The sequence below is a fragment of the Camelus ferus genome, chromosome 4 (assembly GCF_009834535.1).
Source record: "Camelus ferus isolate YT-003-E chromosome 4, BCGSAC_Cfer_1.0, whole genome shotgun sequence".
NCBI classification, from domain to species: Eukaryota; Metazoa; Chordata; class Mammalia; order Artiodactyla; family Camelidae; genus Camelus; species Camelus ferus.
In genome coordinates, this window is record NC_045699.1 from 13,216,766 (window position 1) to 13,230,589 (window position 13,824).

A 13,824-nucleotide genomic window follows, 5' to 3' on the forward strand; every position below is an offset into this window, starting at 1 on the left:
GGAAGGTGAAAGATGACCTGAAAGGAAAGAAGTAACCACTTGCTTGAGAATATCGTTTCTGTGTAGGGAGGGTAGTTATCGAGAATATCTTAAGCTGCTGCATGGCTTCAGTGAGTTCTCGGCCTCCACTGCTGGCAGTAGAGTTTGCTCTACAATAACATAAGGTTTCTTGACACTTTCAAAGAGAAGAGGAGAAGGAAAAGCACTGTTGAGGTTTATTTATTACATTTTAAAGGTTCAGTTTCCCCAGTGATTTTCAAAGTTGTGACTGGTAGGTAGAGGCGGGAAGGCATTAGGCTGTTTGGAATTTGACTCATCTTTGTGGGCAGTGGGCCGATGACTGTGGAAGGTGCTTTAAAGTTGAAGTCATGGGTCCATGACTTTCACAAAGGTTGTTTCTCAGGTTACTTCAATTTCTTTTTCTCTGAATACCTAGAACCATTATACTGCTTGGAGTTAAAAACATCATTACCTAACAAGATTGTAACAGTTTCCGTTAGACATAGAAGTAGAGGTTTTCCTCACAAAATATGTGGAAGTGACTGTACACTTTCCAGTGTGCTCTGTTAACATAAAAGTTGTGGTTATTTGGCTGTTGCATAACGTGTCTTTATTCTGGCTGCTGTGCTGTTACTTGATGCTGATTCACATCAACAACTCACCAATTTTTTTTTTTTTTTTAAGGAAGTGTCCTAGAGATCTTAACACTAAATTCGTATCTCCATACCCAGTGCTGGGGTTGTCATTCTTGTAAGCAGTTCTTTCTTTCTTAATTGCTTTTTGATAATGTGAAAACTGGCCTGTGGAGATGACATGACTTGATTCAGTTTGACTGCTTACCTTTGAATAAGTATGATTCTTGAATACTAAGATTAACCAATCGTATGGCCCCTGTGCCAGGAGTGAATCTGTGGCCGTCTGACAGTGGATGGTGAGGATGTGCCCTCAGTCAGCTCACCTCGGCTTGGCTGCCTTGGCATTTTAAATTTACAAGTAAATCTTAAGTATCACTGAATACCTTGTTCTTGCTTCAAGTACTTCCTTAGTCATCTGTCTTATCCTTTACGTGAAGTAAATTCGTAATGATGTAAATTTATCTTAGAGTCAAGAAAGTCAAGCTGTTATATAAAAAGCAGCCGTTATTGTGCATTCCAAAGCCACAGGCAGAATTTGAAGACATTTGCATTTTCAGATCATCCTGTTCTTGTTTGGTTCCATGTACATGCAAACCAAGAATTGTCAGGAGTATTTCCACAACATTTGGGTAAAAAGCAAAAAGGAACTGTTACATACATATATGGACCTATTTTCGGTGTCTCTTCATTCTAGTGTCTACTTAGTTGATGATTAAGGAAATGGTGGCAGCAGTCCTGGTTTTGCTGTGTCTCCAACGAGTATGTTGTGAACAAAGAGCATCTGGGACAAAGACAGTTTCCTGGTCCGTTTCTGATGCATAAAGTCGAGCAGATGGCGGAAGCATGGCACTGGCTGTGGTATGTTGAAACATTAACATTGCAACACAATTTAAAGGGATTCCAGTTCTAAGCCCTCAGTTCACATGGGAACATTACCCAGGGTGCAAGAAAACAGATTAGACAGTAGAACACTTCCGAAAGACACTTCTAATCTTGTGAGCTTGAGCTACGTCTGGTGGAATATATCTATCGACTACTCTCACTACATATTACTGACAAGTTAGAGGATGATAATTTAAAGTGTTTTTCTTTAATTTTAAAAAACTTGGCAATACCTATGAGACGCATTCCCAGACAGAAAGTGGGTAGGCAAGACATTTATTGACTTACTATATATGATCTCAGTGCACCATGTGCCTACAATCAATATAAATGGTAAACTCACAACGGGTCAAAACTAAGACTTTTTACAATGTGCAATACAGGTAGAGATGTTAATTTGATATGCGAAATACCACATGTCTCCCAAATACAACTCCAAGCTTCCTATTTTAATTTCTTAATAAACAAATCCATGTTATCAGAGAAACTAAACCTAAATCCTATGAATTTATCAAACATATTTATACTTCTGTAAAAGTTCTTAGGCTTCTAGGAAGTGAGATTTAAGTCTGTTTTTCAGTGTTCGCATTCTAGACTGACTTGTGAGCTCTGGAAACAAGATAAAGTTGTCAAATTACCGCAGGAAAGTGAAGGAGAAAATTTAGAGATAGAAAAGAAATTCACTTTGGTGGACATTTAAGCGGCTTAAATCCATGTCCTGTTAGAACTCACACATTTCCCATGCTTTTCTCACCTGCTGTCAGGGTCAGGTTTATTAACACTATTTTCTTCTACACAGCACAACATCTTACAGCATTCAGTACACAGGTAAATATCAGAACTGTCTAGGACAATAAGGAGTTACGCACTACACTATCTGTACTCACACCTGGAAAGTCTACATTTTTAGAAAAATATATTATTGTATATGAAACCACAAACAGGGATTCTGATTCTGGCACATTCTTACTCAAAACAGTCCTATATATACAGTCCTACCAGAGTCAGAGTGTACTAAAGATTGACACATAGGGCTCTTAAGCTGAAAGTCCCAGACAGATGGCAATATATACACACATCCATATTCTCTGCTACCTCTTGACGGAGGCTTGCTTACTTGGCATCAAGACATCAAGGGTCTCATGCTGGTGAAGGAGAAACAGAATGTACAGATGGTCTGTCCTAGGCTGCTTCTTCAGCAGAACAGTCGATTCCTGCGTAGGTAAACTTCTCATAAAGCGTGGTATTCACGTAGGTCTAGAAGACAAGAGTGGTTCAGAGAAACAGGCTGCCTTGCCTTGGTCCTGCCTCCGCTGGGGGTAGTTACAGTCCTACTCCCATTTCCTTGGCGTGTTTCAACTCAACTACAGATACTTGGGGGATATATTTCTGTCCTCAATCCCTGTGTTGTATTTGACAGCTTTCTTCCTGAAAAGCATTCCTGGACTTCTACAAGTAAGATTGCTTCCTCTCACTTTCCTGTCTCCTGGCTTCTCTTTCTCATTCTCTCACTGTTCCCTCCTGACATACGCCACGTCCTCGAAGCCCCGCCCCTGACTGTTTCTCAGCTTCACACCTGCTGCCGCCTCTTGTGTGATCTCACCCACATTGCTCAGGTGTGATGACTTCCAAAATCTATTTCCCTAACCTAGATTTATCTTTTGAACCTCAGATCTCTATAGCCAACTAGAAATTTTTGCAGAATTTGACCCTCCCCATAGTAACCTGGAGACCATGCTCTGCTGTTTACCTGCTGTTTGTCCCAGGGCAAGTCACCTTCACCCCTGAGTCTGTTTCTTCATCTATAAAACTGAGAGGTCAGGGTGTATGACTGCCAAGATTTAAGATTCCTTCTAGCTCAAATAAGCAGTTCTGTATGTTTTTCTAATGTGTGACTGTATCTTATACAGAAATCTTACCTACTACCAAATTGTAGATTCCTTAAAGTCGGGGGCCACATCTTTTATGTCCTTATAAAACCTAGGGTGGTGCCCAGAAGAATGTGTTGACTTTTATCAATTATCATATTAACCACAATGGGCACATGAGGAATTCCAAAGAAAGAACCTTTGCTTTGAACTCTGTACTCACCTTCCGTTCTTCTAACATCCTGTTTAAGGACACCAATATCTGGGCAAATGAAGGCCTTTCATAAGGCTTCTCCCGCCAGCACTGTCTCATGAGGTCATACCTTTGTAAACAAAGAGTGAAAGGGTTAAGTTATGACTGTGCTTCACTCCTGGGCACAGCTGGGTGGAGAGAGTCACCCAGCGCACAGTCATAACACTCAGCCAGCAGAAGACAAGACCACTGCACCGAGGAAGTTTCTGTGAGGCCTCCACCTCCCCATCCAAGTCCCCTTCTCCCAGTAGCTCCAGCACCTATGGTGGGTACCATTCCCACAGGATCGTGGTCTCGGCTCTTCTGATCATCTGAAAGGAAGTGAGTTTTGGGTCTAGGACAGCATAGCCCTCAGACTACCCCACCTCTCAAAATTTAAGTGTTTCATTTAAAAAGAATGGTTCCATACTCAAGTTTGCAAATTGTACCTAATGCATCTCCCGCTTAGGCACTGGTACAATAAAAATCTTCCAGAAGTCATTCCATTAAAAACAAACAAAAAACCTTTTAAACCAGATTTAACATGGAAGCTTCCCAAACATAACTGGCCACGGACCTTTCCCCTCATGTCACTTACTGACATCTTGCACGTTCCCTGAGCATAGTCTAGGAAGCACTGGTCTGAGACAGCTGTGGCCAGAACTACTTACATTAGTAAGATGGGTTTCCTGGGATCCACCCTAGACCTACAGCAGCATCATGTCTGGGAGGGGGGCTCAAGATGTCACATGCTGAACAAATGCCTCGGGGGAACCTCTTGTGCACAGAAGGCCCTCAAGCCTTGGCCTGGGGTGTTAGAGATTCTAGAACAGTTTGTACTGAGAAGTTTCATAATGGCTGAAAATATCACTCCTGAGGGAAGGAATCTCAAAAGGTGGAATTATAGGAACTTGGTCCAGTGATGGTTCAAAGTACATCCAGCTTTTCCCAGGATAGTCTAGGTCTATAATCTTGTACCAGGAATATAATAGCATTCATTTTCACTCTTAGAAGTGGCTCGGTTTGGACTATGAATCATCCGCTCAGCCTAGAGCCTCATACTCTTTAAATCCTGCCAGGTAGGCAGCATGTACATCAGCTAGTTCTGGGAATGGCCATCTCACTGAGGTTAACCATTTTTTCCCTCCGAATAATTCTTACTCCTGGAAAAAAAATCCTTCCAGGAGCAAGATTTTATAAAGAAAATTCTATATCTTCCTCAATGTACCAGCTCTGAAATCTCTATCCCCAGAGTTAGTCTTAAAGCTTCATACATTTATTCAGGGATAACTTCATGAATTTATGCAGATCTTTCCTGCATTTGTTGCCCTGTCTCATTTCAACTGTAAGGGTCAACCAAGAATCTTACCTTAAATTCCTCCTGGATTTCTCCTGGAAAGCTCTCATCCTGTGTCCATTGCACAACAGTCTTAGTTTCAAGAACCCCCTTGTTTCTGGCTATCTAGGATCTCCGTGTGTGTGTGTGTACATGCAGGTAAACATCTATGTGTATGTATCAGATAACTCCTCCATTAGAGTCAGTCTGAGAAACTGGCAGGGAAGGTTAAGCTAAAATGGCCCTCAGTGAGGCCCGACTTACACCTCGTCGTCACAGTTCAGGGGCTTCTCCAGTCTGTAGCCCTGGGGCAGCTTCTCATAGAGTTCCGCACACGTCATCCCACAGTAAGGGGTGCCACCTGGAAGACAGAAAACAGTGCACCCTAAGACTGGGAGAAAGATGGGGAGTGTCAAGGGGTGATGGGCACCCACCGCACGTTGAAGCTGGACTTAGGCTACAGACCGCACTGCAGTGCGGCCGCTCCTTCAGTGCAGAGATGCACCCGAGGCCCCTTACTTCCTGTGCTAGTCCTCTTCCCAAGGCTGTCTACACACGGCAGGTTTGCTGCACCAATGGGACGCCTCTTTTCCCTAATTGGAAGTCTTTATGTTATGCAATTCCTATTTTATTTGTTGCAGTCACTGTCCCAATTTTTATTATAAAAGCAATACATGTTAAATGGGAAATAGCAAAAAGAAAAACACTTTTTTTACCCTTCTGTGCAGTCCTTCCAATTTTTTTAAATGTGTAATATTTATAAAACAGATTACAGTGTACATGAAATGGTTTGTGACATGCATATGCTATTACATAAAAGACCTTTGAAAATGTGACTTTTCATAGCAGCATAATTTACCATTTTCAAGTTGTAGAAGTAAACGTGTGATGACTTTGCCATCAGTGCACGAGCAGAGACTACTTCTAATAAAGTTCATGGCCACCAGGTTATTAATATTAAGTATGACATTAGACACTGGGCTTTCAGAAAGAGAACCATGGAAATAAACACACTCATACATAGAAACCTGTAAGGTTCTTTTTCCCAGTGGCATCTGGTGGCACTGTGCACAAATGCTGCCCGTGGAAGGACACAGTGAAGGAGCCCGGGAGGACCCATTCCCTTTGCCTGGAGTCTTACCTGGCAGGTAACCATGGATACTCACCTAAGCTAACAATCTCCCAAAGTAACACTCCATAGGACCACCTGCAGAAGGACAAAAGAAATCAGTCCTCAGCAAACATGTTGGTCAGTTTTCTGCCCCAAAAGCCAGGGTGACGGACCCTTTGTCAGAAAAGGAAAAGTTAAATGTCTGCTTCCCAGAATAGGGCCCTGCACACAGCATGTGTTTATCTCCTCTTTGGCCAACAGAAGGATTACGACAGGGAAACAGCGTTAGCTCCCCAGAGCCCCCCATCACTTGAGGGAGAGATTGCGAGGTGGGACTATGATGAGATTCTAAGCTGGATAGATCTGAGTCATATCCCACCTCTGCCCTCTGATACTCGAGTGACCTGGGACAAGTTACTGAAACTCTTGAGGCCTCGTAGTGTATTCTTCCAAAAGTTAGGACACCAACATCTGCCTCAAAGTTATGCAGAGACGACGTGAGACAATATATAAAGGCACACCGAGACGACACTGTAGTCCCCAGACCCCTCCCTCCCACCGTCAGGTAGAAGCAAACCCCCCTGGAAGAGTCACCTCAGCTCTCTGGGCCTCAGATTTTCCTCTCCATCCCAACCCCTCATTCCACTGCCAACCTGAGACTTGTCACCCAGGCTGCAAGCAGAGATGGTCCCCACTGTCTGGTCTGCCTTCTGTCCCTGCCACCTGTGACCCCCAGCAGCTGTTCGGGGCCACCTTCTGTGACTGAGGTCCTGTGTGCTGAGGTCAGTCTGGAAGTGGAGCCACGGGAGGGCCAGTACCCACCTTGCTCCCCTGGGGATGAAGGGGTCACCACCTGCAGTCTCTCCTGGGCTTGTGGATTAGCTTAGCTCTGCAGAGGGATATAATATTCCTGCTTCTCTTTAAAACCTCGGTCCAATGTCTATTTTTCTGAGAAAAAAAAAATCCCTCAGCCATGAGAGGCTTACTTACACGTCACTGTTGGTTGTGTACACGCTGTAATTTAGTGACTCGATCGCCATCCAGCGCACGGGGAGCCTTCCCTGGAGAGAACAAAGTGAGATGTCTCTTAGGTGGGACAGGGCCCCCTCCCAAGGCTCGCAGCTGGCCCACGTCCAGTCCACAGGAGGGTCCACGCACAGAAGGGATGGCATTTGTGCGTGTCCTACCCACAAGTGTGCTTTCAAATTCAAAGATCTACAAATAGTGTAAGTCCCACTCACCTCAAGGGGTCCCTACAACAGTTTAATATAAAGAAAAATAATACTGCGCTGGAGGAGGGATAAATTAGGAATTTGGGATTTGCAGACACACATTACTACATATAAAATAGATAAACAATAAGGTCCTACTGTATAGCACAGGGAACTATATTCAATATCTTGCAATAACCTATAATGATAAAGAATGTGAAAAAGAACATTTATATGTGTAACTGAATCACTTTGTTGTACACCAGAAACTAACACAACTGGTAAATCAACTATACTGCAATAAAAAAAGAAAAATAATGATATGTGTTCACGTGTGTGTGTCATTGTGGGTGTCCATTCGGTAATCGTTCATTTATTCACTTTGTGGCTCTCAGAGGCACTCAGAGGTTTGAAAGGAGAGACAGGCAGAGAAACTGAAAATTAAACTGGAGTGTGGAAAAGGCTAAGTTGGTGTGAGGAGACCAAGTGTGGCTGGAGGAGTTGGTGGCAGATTTCCCGGAGCAGGGGACATAGGAACTGGGTTCTCTAAGATGGGTGAGTGCCCTCTGAAGGATAGGGGAGAAAAGAGCATTTCAGGCCAGAGGGAAGAGGGTGCAGCTATATGAGTAGAGGAGTTAATGCCTCTACCCTATGCCACTTACACTGGATTTGGAGACGAGGAGAGCCCCTGACCCACCCTCTGGGTGCCAGTACCTGACTCCCTCCAGGGAGTCTGCATTTCTTGGCTTATTGAGTCTAGGCTGGGAAAAATTAGATGTGGAGTGGACAATGTGAAGTTTGACTTCTGAGTTCTAGTCTTAGTTTCCTCAAATTCTGTTCGAATTTGGGCTCCCTTCCTCTCCAACCCACCCCAGGAATATATGAACCCGACTGAGAGAGGGACCCCTCCCTCCCAGGGATCTGTCCAGACTCTTAACATTAGCCAGTGGGTGGAGGCAAAATCAGGAGTATTGAGAGGACCTTTCTCAGTCCCCCTCAAAACCAGAGCAGACAATCCCAGACCACCTTCCATGAGACCAGCCCTGGCCCATGTCCCAAGGAGTATTCCCGAACATGCAATTTTCTCCCAATTCTTTGCTAATTGGCAGTATTTTGAAGCTCTTTCTGACCATAAATCCTAAATGGTTGTCCTGTACTTGAAGGTTCAAGCATAAAAGCATCCTTCCTCACACCTCCACCTTTCACTGTTCTCCTCGACGTCCATGCCCCGCCCCCTTCTCTCTCTCTCCACCGCACCCCCATGTCCCACCCATTATTCTCTCTTCTCCTTCATGGCTAACGAATGGAAAGAGTTTCTACATTTTCTGTTTTGGCTTTGCTCTCATTTACTTCCATCCCACTGGCTTCTGACCTCACACCTCCTAATTCCTGATTTCTATGTGCACTTTTTCATTGTTTTCTTATTTGACCTCTAGTGGCTCTACCCACTTGTGTCTGTCCCTATCGCTATCACCTTGGCTCAGGCCACCATCACCTCCCGCCTAATGTTAACCACTTCTCCCCGATCTCCTGCCTCTTAGTTTCCCTCCCTAATCACCTGTTCACTCGCTACCATCAGAACAGTCAGTCTAAATGGCAAACCCAACCATGTAGCTCCTTTCCTTAAAATTCTTTAATAGCCGTATTGTCCACAAGATCCCAAATCCTTACCTGAGTCCCCAAATGCTTAGCTGGCATCCAAAGCTCTCGAAGACCTTATCTCCACCTCCTCCTCCAACCTTGAATTTTTATTCTCCCTCTTTTCTGCATCACACTCCAACTGTATTGAATTACTTAATCCCCAAAGGTTCCATGCTGCCTTTTGCCTCTCATTTTTTATACATACAGCATCTACCAGCTCATCCACTGCATTCTCACATCTCCAATATCCACTTAACATTTCCTGTATGTTCAGTGTGCTTCCTGTGCGTTCCCATGGCGCCTGTACTTTCTTCACTCTCAGCCCTTTTTGACCCTTACAACTGTTCATTATGTGTCTGTGAGCTCTTTGCAGGAGAAGACTGTGTCTGAATTGTATTATCCCAAAACCTAGCACAACATTGTAGTTGAAACATTGTAGTAATAAGCCATGGATACACGACTGGATGTTGCTAAAAACCCCAAATCGCTTAAGTACATTTGTTTGCAACACATTGAGTTAGAATCGCCTGGGGGACTTGAAAAACAAACAAACAAAAAAACCTGCTACAGGAGCCCCTCCCAAGAATAATTGAATTAGATTATCTAAGCAGCATTTGTATTTTTTTTTTAAAGTTCTCCAGATGATTCTGAGGCACCATGAGAGATGAAAATCTCTGATTTAAATAGGCCACAGAGGGTAGCCACTCTGCCCTCTGGTGGTGTCTTGCCACACTGCACCCATCTTGCAGGGAGCTTGCTTCTCTCCCATTCCTTCTTTTCTTCCCCTGCCCTCACCCTGTTCCTTTCCTCCCCAGAACCCATGCTGCCACTGAACACTTTAACCTTCCACAGGGAGGTAGACTTGAGCCCCAACCAGTGCTCTGCCCCTCTAAGCATTCTTCCTAAGCTCCCCAAGATACAGAAATCCCTGCCCTTTAAGAAATGCCAAACAATCCAAACTTAGCCTTGGGGAACCAAGAAAAGCATCCAAATAAAATGTGTGGATCATGGGGCTAAGCTGTGTTAATTTCTCCTCCCCCTCATCTGGGGCACCACATCCCCCAAACATCAGAGTGAAGGAAGGAGAGGGATTTTGTGATGGAGATAAGAGATTCCTGGTAGCCCAGGAGGAGTGGGGAGAGCTGGAGTAGATGGTTGAGCAGTGGGTCCTGCTTCTTTAAGACCAGCCCAGCTCCTTCCCAGAGAAGTCTTCTATGAGCAGGGAAAATCTTAAAAGCTTATGGGAAAAAAATGTATGGCCTAGAAAGCAGCCCTCAGAGGCACCTATGGGCTTCCAAGAGTGTTACGATTGTAAGTATCCAAGTCCAGGCAGCACGGTGGTCTCTAAGAACCAAAGGAGACCCACTTCAAACCCCTATCAAAAAAGGGAGTGGAAAGTCCCAAAATGGTTAAGTTCACTGTGATTATAACTATGTAACAGTGTGTATGCTTACGGAAGGTAGTAAGTAAAAAATAACTAAGTAGTGTCAAGCGAGTAAACTGTGGGTCATTTCCTTTTCAAAACATTCTTGAATTTTGTTTCTGTGTTATCTTGTCAGTAAATAAATATATTAAAGGGAGAGGCAACCTGAGTTTGAGGATAAATCCAGAAAACTGAGCCTTGCTAGGAGGCAATTTGGTCCCCATAAAAGTAACAGGACCCTTCATATCTTAGGAGAACTGGAGGCACCCCAGGAAAGTTGAGCCCAGGTAGTGTTTATCCCGTCTAGCTAAGGCCAGTGGAGTGGACCTCTGCAACAGGTGCCAAGACTACAGGGTGTGCCACCTCGAGGCCCTGCCTTGCCCACCTGCTCAGGGAAAGCACAGGGAGGTGGCATGTTGTCAGCACAGCACGAAGGTCTGGGGATGTAGCATTTCCAGGACTGTATGATTCCAGGGTGGACAACAATAGCAAAATGAGTCCAGCTTCTCTCTTCTTCTAACACTGTGCTGACGTTCTCACAGGATCTTGTACTTAGAGACAAAATATTACTGCTTGGAAGACTTGGCAGCATCAGGCAAAAGTGGACTGGGTTGGGGCTTGAAGAGTGAACAGAGAACCTTCGCCGAAGGCAGAAATTTTACAAAATCTTCTGCCTTTAGAAGTTACGAGTTTTTCTCTAGAGCATCCTTCTGATTTTGGAACCTCATTCACTGATATCCTTGATTTTTTGGAAAGTATGTCTCCCCCCGCCCCTTTGTTAGCTGTGCATGGGAGAGGTTTCTGAGTGAGACACCCAGGGGTCTGGGCTGGATGCAGACCCGAGTCCCTGCAGCACTAGGTCTTCACGTTCAATTGTTTGGCCACATGACAGAACCTTCTTCATTGGTAAACATGGGCCCTCCAGTCATTTTAGGAATCAAAATTTAGAAAGGATGTTTGCCGGGTCCCTGATACCTACCCAGGGAAATGGTAAGATGCCTCAGGCATCACAGAATGATGGAAATCTAAGAGAAGCAACATGGTGGAGGGAGGGGTGCCCTGGAAGGGATCTTATCAGCATCTGTTCTGAACTTACCATTGTCTTTTTCACATATACTTCTTGACCCCGGGACAATCCAAAATCGGCTATTTTGGCTACATAGTTTTCACCAACTAAAATGTTCCTGGCAGCCAGATCCCTGTGAATAAACTGAAATTTTTAAAAACACATTATGTATTTTTAGCATTGTATTTGCTTTTTCACCTCATTTTGTTAGCACAAAGCCTAGAGGCAAGAACTTTGGGGAAAAGAGAAGAAAGGATATGAAAAGGGGTTTTAAAAGTCACCAGAATCCAGTTCAGTTAGTGGATTCTGCCAAATGACCACATGTCTTTGGAGGAGCGACCAGGTCATGAAATCTTCCAGTTGCCACAAAAGGCCTTTGTGGTTTTGCATTATTTGGAGCCAAATGAAGCTCAGATCGGCGAAGGCACCTCACCAAATACAAAGAATGAAATCCACTAGATAAATGTATGGTCAGTGTTGGGCATTAACTTCACTATACATAGATGGAACATTAACAAAGAGATTAAAGTTGGGGAGATTGTAAGAAGGAATGAAGGAAGAGAGGTTGACTGAAAAAAAAAAAAGAAAGTACCCAGTTATCTAAACTCTCATCCTAGAGAGAATTCCCGAGGAAAGATGTCCAAGGTAAGGTCCTCAGAACAAACCTGTTTTTGGCTCAAGTAGTCCATACCCCGGGCCACATCTGCTGCGAAATGGAGAAGCTGCTGGGAGGACAGCGTGGAGGCGGTGCTGTTGGCGATGGCGAACGCTGGGTCAGTCTCCAGCACTCGGCTCTTGCGCAGGAAGTCCAGGAGGTTTCCGTGCGGGGCATACTCGATGGCCAGGTACAGGTAGCCTGTGGGGCAAGGGAGAGGGCACCACCTTTTCAGTTGCCCTAGACTACTGGGAAATTTCTGAAACGTTCTATGGTCCTCAAGAATTGCTCATAAAACTCCGTCTTATCTAAAAGTAACACATCTAGTGCAACCAGCCTTGGTAATGCTGGGGACAGGAGGAAGACACTTGACATCCTCCTGCAATACTTAAAGGGCACCATGCCTGCACTCCTACCAAATGTGGACTAACATCGAGAACTTCCCGAGCGCATTCACCTACGCCATAACAAGAGTAGGATGAAATCAAAGCATCTGCTTCCAGAGGAAATCAAAAAGCTAGTCCACATCATCTTTATTCCAGTCTGCATCTAGCTTTTCTTGGTATTTTTTTAAAAAATCAAAAGACAATGATGAAACATATATAGCAGAAGGGCCCACAGCAGCTAACTTTCTCTCTCTCCTGCCTTCTGCTCCTCCCTAAAATCCGTGCTCAAGTCACCATATGGTTGGTTAGGTCGTTGGTCAGCAGCGTTTAGTGTCAGAGATTGCATTTCTCTTACAGAAACCAGGAAACTCAACCTTTTACGAAAAAAATAAAGCGACTAGTTCATAGAAGAAATTATGATCCATTGCCTGATTTTTATTCCAAATGGCTTTCTTCTTTTTCTTTTTCAATAAAATGTAATCTGCTTTGATAAAAATACTGACCTTTAGAGCCAATGAAAAGTAAAGTGGTTTTACTGTCTTGTAAAGATGAATTATTTGGTATACTTTTTTTAAAATGTTGAATAAATTTAAATTTCAGAGATATTCTAAGAAAATGAAATTCTCTTTAAAAAAAATCTAGCACTGAATCCTGTTGTATTATAAGGAAAGGTATACTTCAATTCTGGTATGAATGTGCTTTCTCCTTCTTTACTGAATTATGAACTTTAAGAGCCAACCAATAATGTGATGATTGAGCAAAATTTTTAAAGATATATATTTTCCTGTTGTTGCTGGATTTTTTTTTAAACTTTCATTTACTGCTTGCTGTCTCATGCTGATTACTGTTCTCAGGAAATAGCTCAAAAATAAATGTCATTACTTCAGTATTTAACCTATGAGACATGATCTGGCTTTCAGAATTACACCCTTATTGGATCACAGAATGATATATTGTTTGAAGTACCAGTATTTTTAGTTTAATAAATTGAGGAAAAGGAAGTAGTCTCTTTCCCATTGTTGGTGTTTGTGCTACAAAGTCAACAAGAGGTTGTCAAGTTTGTAAATAATTACTGTGTGGAGCTTTTTTGTTGGAGCAAACTTTTCCATGAGAAATTAAGATAAAGCATAGATTTAGAACTGCAAACCCAGGTAGCATGCAGAGGTAAGCCCAGAGATTTTTTTTGTTACCCACTCATTCACAGTTTATCACACACATTACAACAGAAAGTACTCAATACGTGTATTTGCATTAATAATATAAGTTGAACTTTAAGAGTATATGTGACATAGGGTAGTTGTAAAGCTTCAAGGTATTTCTATAGGGCACTGTTTTGGATAAAAACGAGGTACTATTAGATATAAATTTATTATTGTTA

The 13,824-nt window shown here is 43.3% G+C and overlaps 2 protein-coding genes across 8 annotated transcripts in view; one reads left to right on the top strand and one right to left on the bottom strand.

Annotated features, from left to right (window-relative positions):
- LOC106728453 (RNA exonuclease 1 homolog) overlaps positions 1-13,824 on the top strand; it is a 36,483-nt gene that overhangs the window by 11,028 nt on the left and 11,631 nt on the right. For 3 of the 6 annotated variants that reach the window (XR_004319615.1, XR_004319616.1, XR_004319614.1), the window contains exon 6: positions 1,330-1,493. The exons of 1 other annotated variant lie outside the window; for it this stretch is intronic. Coding sequence is in view for 1 of the 5 variants with exons in the window: in XM_032479115.1 (XP_032335006.1) it covers positions 1,330-1,351 (22 nt within the window). In the remaining 4 variants the exon portion in view is untranslated. Of the gene's footprint in view, positions 1-1,329; positions 2,005-13,824 lie in introns of those variants that run through there. 2 more of the 6 variants (XR_004319617.1, XM_032479115.1) reach the window with 1 other exon arrangement.
- The window catches only part of TEK (TEK receptor tyrosine kinase), a 90,609-nt gene continuing 78,561 nt past the window's right edge, over positions 1,777-13,824 (bottom strand). For both annotated transcript variants that reach the window (XM_006189890.3, XM_006189891.2), the window contains exons 17-23: positions 12,071-12,261; positions 11,436-11,549; positions 7,055-7,125; positions 6,120-6,160; positions 5,218-5,314; positions 3,609-3,708; positions 1,777-2,774 (exon numbers count right to left, since the gene is read on the bottom strand). In XM_006189890.3, coding sequence (XP_006189952.1) covers positions 2,700-2,774; positions 3,609-3,708; positions 5,218-5,314; positions 6,120-6,160; positions 7,055-7,125; positions 11,436-11,549; positions 12,071-12,261 — 689 coding nt within the window. In that variant the 3' untranslated portion in view covers positions 1,777-2,699. The remainder of the gene's footprint in view (positions 2,775-3,608; positions 3,709-5,217; positions 5,315-6,119; positions 6,161-7,054; positions 7,126-11,435; positions 11,550-12,070; positions 12,262-13,824) is intronic.